The following is an 18,251-nucleotide window of genomic DNA, read 5'->3' on the forward strand; positions in this document are numbered from 1 at the left end:
TGACAACAAGATAATACAGTTGTTTACTGACATTTGAAAAAGTTAGTACCTACCCCATGAAAGTGATATACACTTCCCCGTGGAACAAAAAAACAGTTCTGAACTAACCGCATTGCTTGTTTGTTTTAAAAACAAAATGTGACTGTGGTAAAAAGTTACATTTGGAGTCCAAAGTCCAGAAGCTAAGCGGACACAGACAGCAGCAGGCCACTGAGAACTGCTTTTGGTGTTCTGTGTTGCTCATTCAATTTGACCCTAGGAATGCATACATTCATTGAATAAGAAATGACACAGTAGTAACTTACAGCGGTGGTTCCCAAACTTTTCACAGCCGCGTACCCCTTCAGACAATTGACCTGAATCTATGTACCCCCTACTCCTGCACATTTAAAAAAACATAAACCTTTTTTTTTTATCTGAATTGACTTGAAATGTTGAACATTAATTAATTAATTAATTAATTAAATAAGTCATTCCAGGTCAAAAATGTGTGTTTTGCATGGTCAAATTTGGAAGAAGTTTCACATGAGCGCTGATAAATAGATAAGTAATCGTCCTACATATCATGCATTCCTGTCTATAGGGAACCTTCTGTTTGGGTTGAATTTGAGCTTCTCTGTTTTTGTCCACTCGTGATCGCTATGATTTAAGTCTGCGTATTAATTTGATACCAAATTGAAGGAGAAAGTTTAACAAAAACGATAAATCAGTAGCACCACTAGTACAAAAATACATACAACTGGCAATAAAGCCTTATTTTTGGGGAACCCTCACTCTCTCATCCAGACACGCACACACAGTGACAGGTTTTCACCGCTGTGCTGTGCTGGAGCACAAATACAAATGACATTTTCAAGATTAAACACTGTAACCTACTGGACAAATGTAATCACCAAACTTACTTATTGGTTCATATAACACACACACAGAAATGCACAACTTTCTGCTCTATGCTCTTTGTAGGCTCTGAGGCGTTCAGGCGCAATGTACACTGTGAATGTTAGGCGCTATTGTTTTTCATTTTTATTCACGTACCCCCTACGACAACTGGCATACCCCTGGGGGTGTGTGTAACCCACTTTGGGAAACTAGGACTTATAGGAAAGTGTGACAGTCATGAACGCAACCCCCCTTTTTTTGGCCAAACGACAATTCTCATTCTGTTGAACTCGTTATTGGGAAGAATATAGGCATTTTTTGTACACTATATTCTTTGAAAAAACACTATTGCTAACATATACCAGCTGTTGGTGTTATATTTTTTGGTTGAAAAGAGCGTAATTTTAAACGGAAGGGGATGGCTTTCACCTCTAATGTGTGTTGAAAGAAGTGAGACTGTTGACATTTTACTATTTATCAGGCTTAATTTGACTTACACTGTAATTTGGTGCTTTGCCAATGTCAGAACTCACACATTAACAACCTCTGAATTAGCCCCCTAGTCTTCATTCATTAATTCATTTTTTATACCACTTACCCTTATTAGGGTCACGGGTGACTTTGGGCGAGAGGTGGGGTACACCCTGGACGTGTCGTCAGCCAATCACAAGGCACATATATATACAAACAACCATTCACACTCCCAGTCACAACTATGGACAATTTAGACAATTTAGAGTCTCCAGTAAACATAACATGCATGATTTTGGGTTGTGGGAGGCAACCGGACTATCCGGAGAAAATCCAAAGAGAAAACACGCAAACGCACAGAAGGAGACTCAAACCTTTAATCTCCTGACTAGGGGTGTAACGATACATCAAGACAAGACGAGGCGAGAAAAAATACTGAGTTCAAGGGAACGAAACAAGATTCTATTTTAACGTTACTTTTGAGAAAACTACAATGACAAATAAAGGACTGGACAAACATTCTTTCTTATTTAATCAAGCCACAAAACAATGCAGGTACATTTTGAAATGTTTTATAACTTTGCATGCATGAACTAAGCATGATGCTTTTAACTGTTGCATATCTTTCCACAAACTGAAACAAAAACTAAAACTAAACTAAAACGATTATAAAAGTTAAAATAATAAACGTCAGTTGTAGCTGCGACTGCTAATCATTTATGTTGACGTGTAGTGATGAAATGACAAATGTAAAACAAATTGCAGTAGATTAGTTTTATGTTTATGCTAGAAGAACTACAGTTAAGATGACATGCAGAAGGAGGAAGTAGTGAATTTCTGAAATAGACGCTAGTATCGCATGGATGATAGAAGTGCTGACAAATCTTAAGTAAGTTTGATCAGGTGTAGAATCACTACAGCTTCTGCTTGGACACTAACACCGCCACACATTCCGAGCAAACGAGTGACGCTGGAACACAGGGCGCAAGGTCTATAGTGTGCTAAAAGCACGCAATGACTCTTGCCCTGCCACTTCCATATTACGTGCATTATCATTCACAGTAGCGATGCCATAGCTCAACGTCTGACGCTTCTGGCTGCTCACACAAGTCCTCATATCACCAAGACATTTTAGACAATTCTATACGTCAATATTTTTGGGAACAGTCTCTTCTGGCTAGTGATGTGCAATACCACTAAGTTTGTTTCCGATCCGAGTAAAATTCAGGCTGGTATTGGCGATACCAATCCGATAGCAATACTTTGCAAATTCACCTCATGTGTCTGGTAAATGTTTGAAAGTAGTGTATTTCATATCACAGCATAAAGAATACAAGACATTTAATTAAGTTATTAATTAAATAATGAATTTAAATCAATTGCATTATTAATTTAAATAATTGAATATTGAAATGAATGATTAATAAAAAAAAGACATATTAATTTAAATTAATTAATAATGTAATAATTCATTATTAAGTTATTTATTTATTTTAAACCCTGAAGCATATTGAGGTAGCGGGGTGATTTACTATATAGCCAAGCAGAGGACAAAATCATATTAAAAAATTGTATTTTAAGCAATAAAAAAAGAAAATAAATAAATTAATAAAACCATTAAAATAAATGATTAACTATGAAGAACTACGTAAAGATTGAAATGTTTATTCACAATTCACACATGGCTACGTTTACATCTCTTCGGGTTTGCTCATCAGAGCTAGCTGATGTGCTTGCTGACATATTTAACCTGTCGCTTGCACAAGCATCTGTACCGACATGCTACAAGTCCACCACCATAGTGCCCGTACCCAAGAAGAGCAATGTGACCTGCTTGAATGACTATCGCCCTATAGCACTCACTCCAATTATAATCAAGTGCTTTGAAAGGATAGTCATGACCCATATCAAAAAGAGCATCCCGGCAACTGTGGACCCTCTACAGTTTGCATACCGCCAGAACCGGTCCACTGATGATGCAGTCAACACTGCCATCCACACAGCCCTTTCTCACCTACAGGGCCAGGACACATAAGTCAGAATGCTATTTATAGACTATAGCTCTGCATTCAACACAGTCAGCCCCCACAAACTCACAAATAAGCTCCTCACACTTGGCCTGTCTCCCTCCCTCTGTAACTGGGTGTTTAACTTTCTCACAGGCAGACCCCAGTCAGTCAGAGTCCACAACCGTACATCCAGCTCAAGAATTGTGAGCACTGGGACCCCACAGGGGTGTGTGCTGAGTCCACACTCCTCTACACGCTCTTCACCTACGATTGCGTGGCCTCCCAGAACAACACCAGCATCATTAAATTTGCGGATGACACTACAGTCATCGGACTGATCACTGGTGGTGTTGAAACATCATACAGAAGAGAGGTGGCGGACCTCATAGCTTGGTGTCATGATAACAATCTCCATCTCAATACAGATAAGACCAAAGAGATGATCGTTGGGTGATCAAGACCTCACAGAACATTGTTGGGGCAGCCCTCCCGTCACTGAAAGACATTTATGAATCTCGAGGCCCACGAAGAACACACAACCTCATCAAGGACAGCACACATCCACAACACTCATTATTCACACTCCTACCGTCAGGCGAGGACCACAAGTCTGGCAAACAGCTTTTACCCACAGGCCATCAGGCTTCTCAACGATGCACTCACACACGCCGCACGCAACACACACACTTGATTTATTTATTTATTTATTGGTATTAATGTCTCTTCTGCTCTTGTTGCTTAATTTATTGGTATTAATGTTTCTTTTGTTCTTATTCATTTTCTTGTGTTTTCTTTCTTTTTTGGGGAGAATGAACAGAACAAGAATTTCATTGCGTAGTATAACTGCCTGTTTTACTGTGCATATGACAATAAATCTCTTGAATCTCGAATCTTACGATCGGTCAACGTTTCAGACAAACAACCTCAAATGACTGAAGTATAGGAAGTATCTGTATTTTGATTTGAGAATCGATTTCAGAGCATGAAGAGCTGGTATCGGAAGTATCACATCACTACTTACGGCTTAAATGGGTCTGCATGAGCCCTGACCTCAACCCCGTCAAACACCTTAGGAATGAACAAAGCTTGTGAGACAGACACTCGCTTCCAAAAATCAGGCCAGGTGTCTCCATATTTGCATAGCAAATCAATCTGTCAATATTGTTTGTATTACTAGCTGTGTCTTTGTTGCCATGAAAGATTCATAGATACAATGTATAGAAATATTCTTCTCACGTGCTTTGACAGTTTTATGTACCCTCTTTCATAATATGTTTCCTCACAGTGTTGAGAAAGCCTAGGAAAGGTGTCTGCTTTAGTTGAAAATTGAAGTCGATGCTTTTATGTTTAACTGATCTCAAGGTTCACTGAGGGAGCATATGGATGTTGGCTCGTAATGGCACAGCTGGCCTTGAGCATGTTCACAAACTCACTATGTTACGACTGGCAGGAGTAACACATAAAAACAGAGACAGCTGGTAAAATGTAGTTTCAAGTCAGGTTTTACTGGCGACTATTTGTATTTTACATAATACCCATTACCAGTGGAGACAATATTAAGTGCATTTACTCTCGTAATGTCCACTATATAGACACTACCACTAGCCCTACCACAAGTAAGTAAATATTGGAAACAGTTCTCAGCATGATGTACTGCAAACTACAACCACAATACACATTGTCAACCATTCTGACTGCTCATATCTGTAACCAACTGCTTGGGGCTGCACAAGTTTACACAAGCAGTATTTCACAAGCTGTTGTTGATGTTAGAAGGGTCCTCCCTTTGGTATTATTGTTTGCCTTAGCTGATGTCTGCATGCTTCCTTAATGCTCTTGCTTGTAAAGGCATCATTTAAACCAGTGGTTCTCAACGGGTTTGGCAGTGGGACCCACCATCAACCTTAATGACAAATGGCGACCCAAATTGCATGTGCGGCGTGTTGGGGATCACAAGGTTATCCAGCATGCCTTGCGGGTTGTAGATGTGGGTATAGTTTTGCATGTATGTAAGTGTTTGTAAACATTAGTGCGTAAGCATTATTTTGACCAATCTGAACATTTCTGACCATTTCCCGTGCGACTAAAGCTCACCACAATATTCTATGACTGCAGGTTTGAAATAGCACTACAGATCGTTTTCGCCACCTTAAGGGGTATTAACTCATAACACCCCAACACATTACATTACAATTCAGAATAAAAGCGTAAGATTGTTTTCGTATGATTTGTTTTTTTGCCCGCGAAGAGCCCGACCCACTTTTGGGTCACAACCCACCAGTTGAGAATCACTGATTTAAACTGTCATATTCAAACTCATCAGATTGTGTTTTATGGCCAATGAGCGTGAGTCTGCTAGAGTTTACAAATTTAAATTTTACCTCAATGGCCCGTTCTTTAATCTAACATTATACATTAAGGAAATTGAGAAAAGGGCTCTGTTTGAATTGAAGCGACTTCCAGGTCAATGAGATGGTTATACTGTAATATTCATTCTCAGCAAGTGGAGGCAATTGAGAATCACTCAAAGGAGTAATACAAAATTAGATTTACGAGGAGACAGGAAAAAGGTTAGTCCTTTGGTCGTAACAGCACACGTAGGCGATCATGGCATGTGTGTGTGCATATGGGGCACACATACCTATGTTTCTAGGTACAGCTCTTACTTACTTAATGTCAAAAGACATTTTCATCACTGTGTAAATCATACGCCCACAACCACCAGCACACGGTTCGTTGTTCTATCATTGGATTAAAGTTCAAATGAACTATCCAGAACTTTCCAAAATGACACTGAAGACGCTGTTGTCATTACCATACAATTACTTGTGTAGGACTACATTTTCGGTACTGACCACTTCCAAAACAAAAATAAGCGGTACATCATCTGCGTGGAACACAAACATGGTGAGTGGTGAGTCAGTATGCATTTTTTGTACAGTATTTTAATTTGATATGTTGGTATGTACATTGGTGTATGGCAAAATAGCATTATATTACTATGAGGTCTAAAGTGAACGTCTCTCCCTCTTTTTTTTCCTGTTCTTTCATCAGAGGTTTGATAGAAACAAGCCAGTCTGTGGACTCAAAATGGCTGGGGACCACTGGTGTAAAGGATGCTGTTAAACACCAGTTTTATAGAGCCTAAGTGATGTGAGGTTGCACCTGGTGGTGTGTTTAAACCTGAAATTAAAGAAACCAAACTGGATTCAACATTTCTACAGGGACAACACAAGATTTTGTGTCACAAGATCTTGCAAGATTAAAACGTGACAAGATTCTCGTTCAGAAAAAAAAAAAAAATCTCATGGGCACTAGGACTAGGATGATAAGAAATAAATGAATTAATCACACAAAAAATGAAAATGAGCTTGATCATTTTTCCGGTCTGAATATATTGCCATCTGCATGTGTGTCTGTTTCCCTCATCCCTACCTCCAAACAGACAGGAAGAGGGTTCACTTCACTGCATTGGTTTCAGCTCCTTGGCGCGTTTCTTCCATACAACAACGACATCAACGTAGTGAACCCTTTTGTCAGTCATACAGTCTCTTTGTCTCGGTGGGCGGAGGAGGGGCTGGTAGCATATACACAAAGTGCAGAAGAGTGTAGCCTCATGAGCAGCAATGCAAGGTAACATAGTAGAAATTAAATTAGTAGTTTGCAATATATTGTCATTTTGTCATTTTTTCATTGTACTTTCTCAAAAGTAATGTTAAAATCCCGCCCCGTCTCGTTCTCGTGGACCCAATCTCATGTATTATTATAACTGCTAATCTCCTTCTTAGATCCATTTATACCAGACTCTGGTCAGAAGGCTTGATAGCAACTTCAGTCTGAGAGGTGGACATAAACATGACCGTCAATTCAATTTAAGTATAGTGGACCCTTGGTTAGTATTACCGGTTAACATTGAAAATTAATGCCAACATTTTTCTTTGGTTTGCGCACATTTTCCGATTAACGTACAATATGGTTCGCGTCTTGTCGTTTTATTAATACACTGCGTGAGTCCAGCTGTGGTCTTAATGTTCTTGCAACTTTCTTTGGCTCCATTTTGGATTGTTGAGGTGAGAAACAGTATTGAATTCAAGAAATAACTCACGGCAAAACAGGAAGGTGGTGTCCGCGTGGTGTCTCGCTGCAAGAATCACATCTTCAGTGAATGTAAAAGTAACCTTAAATTTTAATTTATCCCTTTCAGTCATCATTTATATGTACTTGTGTACATTTCGAATTGTTTTGCATGTTAAACTATAGTAATTGCAAAACTATTTAAAAAAAATGTCATGTGTTAACATTTTTGGCTTTCAGGAATGGATGAATTGAATTTACATTATTTCTTATGATAAAAATGGATTCAGATAGCGTGAATAAAGAACTTGGGCAGTAGACAGAGGCAGACTAAACCACATGCTGTTGTCACTGATCTACTTGGCCATAACGCAGCCCTTATCACATTTCTCTTGTCTCGATCTATTTGTCTGAGGAATGATAGCCAAGGCATTCACCTTCCTGCCTCCACCATCTATATTGAGATGTGGGCCACTCACAAACACTGATAAAGGTCAAGAGAAGCTGTGTAAAAGTGGAACAACGCTGCCCTATTTTGGTGAATATGAGTAGAGTGATGGGTCTGGTTCGATGGCTCCACAGTTTGTTGTGATTTCTGAAATCCTCTCTGAGCAATAATTGCTTATAGTACTCTGTAAAGTTACTAAAATTCAGTATAATGATAACTTTTGATTAAAAATAACACATGCATAACGAAAGAAAACACAATAACCAACTATTTTGCTCAGCCATTTCGACTCAGAAAGGTACAGTAAGTGTCCTTGAGGGTTAGTACTGCGTTTTTTAAAATTTATACACAGATAACAGTATATATATATTCATATCCATATTTCCACTATTTTAAAATGTATTTTACTTAAATATGCATGGTTTTCCTAGTAGTTGTGTTTTCTTATTTTTATTTTAATTACCTAACCATAATGTCCTTTTTTTATCTGTCTGTATTTTATAAAGTGCACTCCCCACGTTTTGTTTGTGTCAAACGGTGCAATGATCTACTGTATATAATATGATTCTATTGTATTCTATTCTTTGTGACTAAGAACAAATCCCAGGAAGGATTAATCATCTTGAAAAAGGGCACAAGTAAGATATTAGAACAAACTAGTTGATGAAACGAATGCTATTGTCAAATATCTCTCCAGTACATTGTTGTTGTTCTCATTCTCCTCTACTGGGTTGCAAATGTCATCAATTACTCACTGAGAACAAAAGTAATGCCAAAGCAAAAACAAGTATATATATGTACACTAAATAATATATCAACTAATAACTATAACTAAAATAATAATACAGTAATGAATAAATTCAACTAACTGAACCAAAAACGCGACCATGGACGCACGCACACACAGAACAGTCGTTATATGGCAACTTGGCCAGCAAAAAGGCCAAACAAATTAAAAGAACGAAGCCCAGCCAGCAGGATCATGTTGAAACCAAACTCTGGCAGCAGGGAGGGCAACGTGCTAGCAATGTCAATATCAAAGGCAAACAGCAGCATCATCACAGGTGGAGCTGTGAATGTGGACGGTGGTGGAGGGGGATGTGGGGCGGGGGCTTGAGCCGCACACCACCACAACTCCGCATCAGTGAAGTTTCCATGTAGCAAAAAGGGGGGGATCAGGCACCATGAAGCAACAGCCAAACTGTAGGCATACCAAAGATTACACGAGTGGCTTGATGCCACAAACAGCTGGCACCACATACCTGTTGGTGGCATCGCCTGGAGGACATGGGACAGCCTGAAGCTAACAACCCTCTTCACAATGGAACGGGACACGCTTCAGCTGCAGGGCCACAAATACAACTGTGTATACACTTTACTAGTTGTCTTACACAAACAGCACTGCTACATACCACACCAGAAAGGCAGCACCTCTTTATAAGGCGGCCCCTAGTGGTGATTGGCTGGAAGCTCAATCACAGTAGGCAACACCATACTCAATAGGGTAGATGACAAAGTCCATCCTGCTACAATAATAACAGCATTATTTACAACTGGTGGTTGTGCCTCATCAACCATTTGCTGCATATAAAAATACATTTAATTTATTATTTTTTGATTCAAATGTTTGTGGTTTTATCTTTTAAATTTGACAGTTGTTTTTTTTTCTAGGACAAAGCAAATTCTTATTTCAGTTTGTTGTACCTCCAATACTGTGGAATCTCGGTTGTCGTGATTAATCAGTTTCAAAGTGTCCATTTAAAATTTAATTTTTTCTGCTGGCACTGCTGCCACGTCTATATTTGTTTGGCTTCACAGTGGGTGATTTTGCAGCCTTGATCAATAAAAAAAAGAGAGACTTGTGGCGTAACTGTGTTAGTTGGCAAAGAACTACAGTCAACCGGTGATCACGTCATAGATGGGTAACAGAGCTGGGGGAGAAGACTTCTTGTTCCGGTTCGCAGGTGAGAGCAGGCTCACAGGCATGTTTTGTATTACAAACACACGTTACAAGACACGCTACAAACACAGTCGGACTGTATTAATAACATGACAAAACTAAACCACCAATGCATGGGATTCTTTGTTTGGACACTTGAGTCCGTGTAATGATACGGCGGCAAAAAGACCAGTTTGTGTAACATTTTCATTTGAGTTTGCCAACTAAATTAGCCTGACAGGATACCGTAGTATTGTGAAAACTAAATTTCCTAAGATGTGGTGTTGGCTGTGTGATCCAACATGGTTGAATAAACAACAATGCAAGGGCTATCCACCCACATGGACTGGACTGTTCAGGTTGTCTTTGAAGACGTTTCACCTCTCATCTGAGCAGGCTTCATCAGTTCATGCTTAAAGATTAAGGTTTTTGTCGCTTTTGGTTCGTTATCTTCAATGCTTTCAAATAAGTCTCTGAAATGAGTTTGATGTACTAGGAAGAATGATACACAGTTGCAGGGACTCGTCTTCTACACGGGTGCAGGAGCAAGTCTGAGGCCTATAAGTAACTACATCTAACAAAGACTAGGTGGGACAAACACAACAGACTTGATAGGACAGCTCTAGTCTGATAATTTGGTGCAATATCCAAACTATTCATCCTTTAAAGGAGGAGGCATGTCCAGACAGGAATGGTTTCACTCTTTTGTGGTATCAAATGACGATCATTAGGAAACAATGGAAACAATGCCTCTGTCTGCCAACGTTGGTTGTTTGGGTGGTATCACCTTCGTTAGCATACCATTCATGTAATGATGCTCATGATGAAGCCTGCAAGGGTGAGAGGCGAAGCATCATTCTAAGACAACAGTCCAGTTGCGTTCCATGTGATTCCCTGAGAATACGATGACCTGGTTCAATGAGAATATTCCCAAGCATACGTCCACATGTTTATTCATACCACAGGATTCAACATGGCAAAGGGAAAAACACAACAGTTAGTTCCACACAATATTGTACATTAACCGAGACAGTGTACAAGAACCAAGGTAAAATTTTGGCAAAAATTGTCATTGAAAACGGAATCATATTAAAACTTGGGCATTCGGAAAAAGGTTAATAAGAACAATGGGCAAAATAAAGATTGAAGTTATTTTTAGGTATTTCATCTATAACAATGTGAGTTTACTGTGAGAAAAAGCATATGCACTTTTAAACAGTTTAAACCATGATTTAAGACGTATCGTGCGTTTATTTTGTTTACTTGCTAAATCTTTTTCCTGCATATGCTGGAAGCTTGCATAAGCTGTCTGTGGTTATATTTGGAGAGTTGGTGGGAACTGTTGGAAGTCAACCATATGCACACGCAACGTTGAGCTAAAAGCTGACAGAGCTGCTGTGTGAGGTGTTTAGTGTGGGATTAGGAGCGCTTCCATTTCTTTTTTCCACAGTGACGATTTTATTCAATGTTAAACAAGAATGCGGCTTAATAAGGCTTAATATCACACTTGAGGTGAAAGCATAAACGTGGTTGTGATTTACAGTATACGCATGCAGGTACTTTTATCGAGCTTTTACGAGCAATTACCTGCACTGCTGCTGACCTTTCTGGATTGCAAATTTTACCTTTTCTCCTCTAATGTTTTTGAAACAAGCCCCACTTATATGAAAAATATTTTGTGATTTATCGAGCCGGAATGTCCACGGTCTTCCATGGATCATAGTTTTCATGGTTATGACCCTGTATCTGCTATATAGCTAAGTGGGAGATGTACACAGCTCTCAAATTATACTTTTTTGTCAGATCACATTGAGATTCAGATGTGTTTGAAGTGTTTTGAAAGTTTTGGTTTACCTGACGTTTAAAATCTGGTTATTAATTTTGATCAGCCATCACCAAAGGGTGGACTTCAGTCCGGGTCCAGACACAGTGATGGCCCTTTATAGACCTGTGACCAATTAAAGTGAATGGGACGTATAATAATAACATAAACTAATACCCGCGGGCGTAATTACTTTAGTTATTACGGTTACGTGACAGCAAACACGGTGACATCACTCAAAATGAGCCAATGAAATTGTTTGTTTACTTGCCCAGCGAAGGAGAACCATCCATCCATCCGTTTTCTATGCCGCTTAATCTTTGAATGAGGATCATGGCTTGCTCAAAAGTAAGAAAAGTTGATAAAGAAACGCGAATTTTTAAAAGTGAATGGACAGACCAATATATGTTCATTCTTACAGAATCCAGTTGCAAACCACTGCGTCTCATATGCTCTGAATCTGTAGCTGCTCAAAAGTGCACAGGTGATGCAACAACTTGACAAAACACACATCATTCGAGGGGAAGTATCCACCCAAGTCTCCTGTTTTATTTTAAATGCAATTTAGATGGCAAAATAATTGTGTTCTAGGTTGATGTGCAGGGTTTCATTACATTTGATATTCATATGAACTCGTCTATTTGATACAGTTTAAGGCAAAATAAGGTTCAGACCTTCACTGTGAAAAAATTGCATGAACGGACCTTACTCAATTTTAATTGAAGACCCCTGGTTTAGATGTTCACAGCACTGTAAAACATTATCACTATGCAATAAACTTTCAACAAACATTTGACAGAGGGGCTCAAATGCGGACAGAAAGAAGAACTTTGATATTCTTATTCTTTTGTGGAAGGTTGTAACCTCAACATGCAACTGTCTATCTACACACATACACATGCTGTATAATGTAAACAAATCTGATTGAGGACAGAACATTCCAGAGGACTGAACCTTGCAAAAAATTGGATGCACGATGTTCAGATTCACCCTACATCGGATAACTTTCCACCAAGGGCCATATACTGAAAAATGAAAGGGCCACTTTGATGTATACACATGTAAATATGCTAACAAGTTATATATTTCAAGAAGAAACTGCATCTCAGCTTTGTGATAAAAGTGAAAAAGCGATTATTAGTATGAACTTTGCCCTTTTTCCCACATTTTTTCCCAAATATTTCAACATTCTTCTTAAATAATGTTTGTATTTTCTTTAATATTTCAACTCTATGCTACTAAAATGACATTATTTTACCTCATAATAATTGTGAGTATATTATTGTAAAACTGTGCCTTTTTTCTCGTTAGAATATGACTTTTTTTCTATTACTATGTTGACATTATTCTCTGTATTTGTTACTTTATTACGACAGCTGTTTTTTTTATTTCTGCTGTTGTTTTTTTTTTTAGTTTTCTAACTATTTCAACTTTCTTCTTGTGAATTTTCTTCTCGTAATTCTGACTTTAGTCCCATAATATTTTGACTTCTCGTAAAATTAAAGCTTTTTCCACAACCTAATTAAAATGAAAATACAACTTTATTTTTTGCTTTGTATGTTTTTCAAGGATTCAAGGATTCTTTATTGTCATACCAACAACACATGCATGCACATGATGAGGTCCGAAATTGAGGTCCAGTTTAGCCAAGAAATGTAACTATAAAGTATTGTATAAAAATATAAAATCACAAATATATGCGATAAAAAGTATTTGCATGCCAATATTGCACCTGTCCACACATGTTCCAAGTGTGTGACCATTCACCTGTCCATGGTGAGTTGGCCAGTGAAGGGGGCAGGGGTGTATGTGTGTGTCTCAGAGGGGGGTGGAGGAGTATTCACACATCCGTGGTGAGGAGTTCAGCAGCCTGTGGGTAAAAGCTGTTGTTGAGTCTTGTGGTTCTGCTCCTGATGCTCCTCCTCCTCCGGCCTGAGGGCAGGGAGGCAAACAGAGAGTATGTGGAGTGGGCGAGGTCCTTTATGATGCTCCATCTGGCTGTGTAGATGGTCGTGGTGGTGGGTAGGCTGTGGAGTGTCTCATCATACAGTATGTCTGTTGAAAAACCTTGACAAATACGTCTGATATCCATCCCAAGGCCCATTGGGAGTTTGTCTTCATCTGAATGCCTGACTCAGTCAGGATAAAATGGTGCAGAGTGATGTTGAGGGCGTTTTCCTTGATAATACCAAAGCCTGTTTATATCCGTGTCAGTAATCTCTAATCCAGCCTACTTCTCAGGTCCAGATATCAATACCGTGTTTGAGTGCTGTCGGGTGGATCCTTACGGTCATGCTTGAGGAGAGTAGAAGCTGCTATCTCCTCTTTGCTTCCCATGAAGCGAGAGGAGGGAAGCACGCATGAACAAAGTGGACTGACTGTCCTATTCAGCAGTAATAGATCAGTGTCCCAAATAAAGAAATGTGTCTATTTTATTATCATCACCAGCTATATTGAGTCTTTTGTCTTTTCTTCTTGTCTCAGGATTTATGAGCGAGTTATAGACCCGCCTCAGATGGAGCTCACCCCAGGCAGTGGAGTCTGGCTGGGACAGCACAGCCACAAGCACGGCCTATTCAAGGTGAGACTCAGTAGATGATGCATACATGTCATGTGATTCCCCTGTGCACATGAATGTGCTTCACATTTGAAGTTGCCTGGTATAATTGGCCAGATTTGTACGAGGGTGAAGAGTGGAAGGGAGCCAAGTACTCATACAAGACACAAGGAAGGAAGACGTACCATGGGGCTCACAGACAGGCTGCAGAAATCTCAGCGTGTGCTTTGAAACTCGTATTCCCAAGCTCATTAAAATGTCGATTTTTAATCACTGCTCATTTTTTCAACCTCCTGCATATGCTGGGAGCAGGCAGAGGACATGGCAGATTGTGTCAAAGATATGCTCTTGTTCCTGTTTAACCCACGCCCCTGCCCACCCAATCATTCATTCATTCATTTTCTATGCCGCTTGTCCTCAATGGGGTTGTGGCCCACCCGATCAATGAGCCTTTTATTTTTTCTCTATGTAACATATTGATTAGCCTCTGGGCTCTGCTGTGGTGTAAAGTATATCTCTTTGAATCTTCCCCCTTGTTTTCATGCCTTCCTCTGCTCCTTTTTTCACCCCCTTCATCTAGGCTTGAAGGAGCTCCTTATTCCTGAGGAAAGCTCTGGTCTTGAAAGCACCTTTATAATGCGGTTTCCTATCCGCGGTTGGCTTCAATGCTCGAAGACTGTCACCTTTCTGTGTTCAAGGCATGTTTAAAAGTGATTGTCAGAGACAGATGGTGTGGAAAGTGGCTTGTGTGACGTGACGGAAGGAAAGAGGAGATTTCCCCTGCAGTCTTTACACAGGTTTGAGTCGGCATGTTGGCTGACAGGTGTGCATGTAACACCTTGAATCCTGAACCTTTTGCTTAGGTGTGTCAGAAGAGTTGTCATACCCCGATCAGAGTCAACCACAGACACACGCCAAGCATGCACAACATTTGTACCGGTGTGTGTTCTTGGCATTTTAAGCATTTCAGAAAATTAACAAACCTATTTTTTAAGACAGCAAATCTTAACAACTCAACTGTTAAGACAATGATAAGGGTGAGCTGTTGACTCACATCATATTAGGGACACTTAGATGTAATTTATGTATTTTAAAGAGACCATCAGCAAAAGTTATTTAGGTCTCTTAGGTTTGTTTTAAACTTTGTCTGCATAGAGGATTTTATTTGAAGTCATCGTAGAGAGTTACTTTTGATGCTGAATGGTTGCGCTGCTAACCTTAATTCATACCACTGAGAAAAATGACGACAAATGAAGTCTTCAGTCTTGGTAGTGTGTGTCCCTCAAAACATCACTGTCTTAGTGCATGTTTAAAAGTTTTAGTTTCACACACACTGACAGATAAAAATGAGATGTTCTTTCTGACTGTTCTGCATTGTACGTTCTATATGCTGCTGTCACATATAAGCAAGATTCTGGAGGACGTAAAATGCAGCAATGTCAAAATAACTAAATGATATCCAGTGACCTATACACTATTTTGATTTTGTGCTGACCACAGTGCATTATATTTCCGTGGTGTCTATAAAATTCTCAAGGAACAGAAACTGTGGAAAAAAAAAAAAAAATATATATATATATATATATATATATATATATATATATATATATATATATATATATATATATATATATATATATATATATATATATATATATATATATATATATATTTTACAATTTGTTCTTTTAAACCACTGTTGGTAACACGGTGCATCCATGATGCATACAGCTCCTTTTAATATAGTTAACCTGAGTTCATCTGCATTTTTGATGAACCACTTATTGTCCATAGTGATTATTCCCTACTGGGATAGTCATGACACACAATAAAGAGTCTTTTTCGAGGTGTTTCATTTCCTAATTTGACCCAATAATAGAATTTTACAATTCTTTGTCAGACGTCCAACTCTGTGTGTGGTCTGCTCTGTGCCGCTTCATGAAAATTCATGAAATGCAACCGTAGTATTGTAAAGCTGGTGATGTACGGAGGACACCATGATGAGTTGACTGTGTTTTTTTGTATTTAAAAATGTATAAAGCCACGACTGTAAAGCTGAAACTAGGTGTGGAGTTGTTAAACCTGCTAAGCACAGAGGATAAAACAGTCTGCTGTATCTTTTGAAGTGCTGAATGGGAACCGGAGGGAAAGACATGAAAATGAAGAGTGACAAAGTAAAAAAAAAAAAAAAAAGACAAAAAAAAAACATTATCCACCCGATTACACAGTTTTCATAAATTCTACTGTTGAACAATGGCGTAGCATGAAGGGTGCAGTAGCAGCAGTTTGGCTAGGATGGTGTCTTCTGGAGTGCAAATTTGAAGGTTTTGGGGTAGTTGTGGGGCATTGATGCAAGGTTTTAAAAGAGTGTAAAACAATCGTTTTACACTCGTAGTAACGCTGGATGATTCAGTCTTGGCAGCATCTGCCGCCTCGCTCCCATTCCCATCATTGCTATCAGAGTGGTAAACACAAATTCTGGCTTACTTCTGCTTTGCTGAACAAGAACAAGAGCCACAGTTCAAAGGGGCTTAATAACAAACTAATGAACCCAGGGAGTGTGCACCTACTTGTGTTTCCCTGGGCATTTGCTGTGAAGCACTGTTTGAGTTAATTTTATCATTCAATTGATTTTCTACAAGCATGGCAAATCTTGACTTGGTGATATTTACTCACTCTCTTTGGCACAAAATGTGAGGGCTTCTCTTCTGCACAGCACTTTTTGGTCAACCCACAGATTTTCAGTTGGATTTAAGTTTGACTGTGGCTGGGCTATACCAAAACTTGCAATTTCTTCTTTTCATTCTTTTTTTTTATAATCCCCAAACTGGACAAAAGCCACAGTCTTTGCTGAGGAAAAACAACCCAATGAACTCGTGCTGCCACCATCATGCTTCACTGTTTATGTGCTTTACTTTTGATGATTTGCAGTGTTGTTGTTTTTTTTAATGCCAAACATAACTTTTGGAAATTTGGTCAGCTTTACAATTCTTAGTGTTTCATTGTTGTGACATTACATGTCCTTACTGAGGTCCATGCTATAAACCAGTGTTTCCCAACCTTTTTTGTCTTGTGTTCCCCCCAGAGCCTTTTTCTCATACCATGAGTACCCCTCACTCACTTCGTGGTAATTATCCATAAGTTCAATATAACACTACTGTTATGATTTTGACATAGCTGCGCCACAGGTTATTGTCTCCCTGGGGAAACTAGTGGTTGCATTTTGTTGTATGGCTTAATATGAAATGACTGAGAATACCTACTGATCATCTTCGAAATTAAATGTTTCCACGTACCCTCCACAATTTGCTTACGTACCTCTGTCTAGGAGTCACTGCTTGGAAGTTCTCATGTATCCTTCTCCTGTTTGACAGTTTTCAACATTCATATCTGCTTGATACCTTCTGAAATTCTTTATTTTTCATCACAAAATTATGGCATTTTATACGATTTTTCTGGAGTAAGCTGTTTTCAGTGATGAATGTAAAGGCTTTGCTTTTTTTGTCTCCTTCAACATTTCCGAACATTAAATGCACACATACAAAATACATCTATGATACATGTCTTACTTATCTTTGAAAATGTTTTTACATTTATTTTTTAATTTTTTATTATATGATTGCTGTTCTGTACTTTGACTGTTGGACACTTTCTAAATACATTTATATTCTACAATGATGGATGTGAAAACACACTGGTGATACAAGTATTATCCATCCATCCATCTTCTATGCCGCTTATCCTCACTAGGGTCGCGTGTATGCTGGAGCCTATCCCAGCTGACTTCAGACGAGAGGCGCGGTACACCCTGGACTGGTTGCCAGCCAATCGCCGGGCACATATAGACTAACAACCATTCACATCACATTCATACCTATGGACAATTTAGAGTCGCCAATTAACCTAACATGCATGTTTTTGGAACGTGGGAGGAAAACGGAGTACCCGGAGAAAACCCACGGGGAGAACATGCAAACTCCACACAGAGATGCCCAGCGGAGAATCAAACCCAGATCTTCCCGATCTCCTGACTGTGTGACCAACATGCTAAC

The 18,251-nt window shown here is 39.1% G+C and overlaps 1 protein-coding gene across 1 annotated transcript in view; it reads left to right on the forward strand.

The window, feature by feature from the left end:
- The window catches only part of LOC129178161 (protein kinase C-binding protein NELL1-like), a 288,999-nt gene that overhangs the window by 84,969 nt on the left and 185,779 nt on the right, over positions 1 to 18,251 (forward strand). The window contains exon 5 of the mRNA XM_054770107.1: positions 14,127 to 14,223. Within this exon, the coding sequence (XP_054626082.1) occupies positions 14,127 to 14,223 (97 nt within the window). The remainder of the gene's footprint in view (positions 1 to 14,126; positions 14,224 to 18,251) is intronic.

Source organism: Dunckerocampus dactyliophorus, chromosome 3 (genome assembly GCF_027744805.1).
Source record: "Dunckerocampus dactyliophorus isolate RoL2022-P2 chromosome 3, RoL_Ddac_1.1, whole genome shotgun sequence".
Classification (NCBI taxonomy): Eukaryota; Metazoa; Chordata; class Actinopteri; order Syngnathiformes; family Syngnathidae; genus Dunckerocampus; species Dunckerocampus dactyliophorus.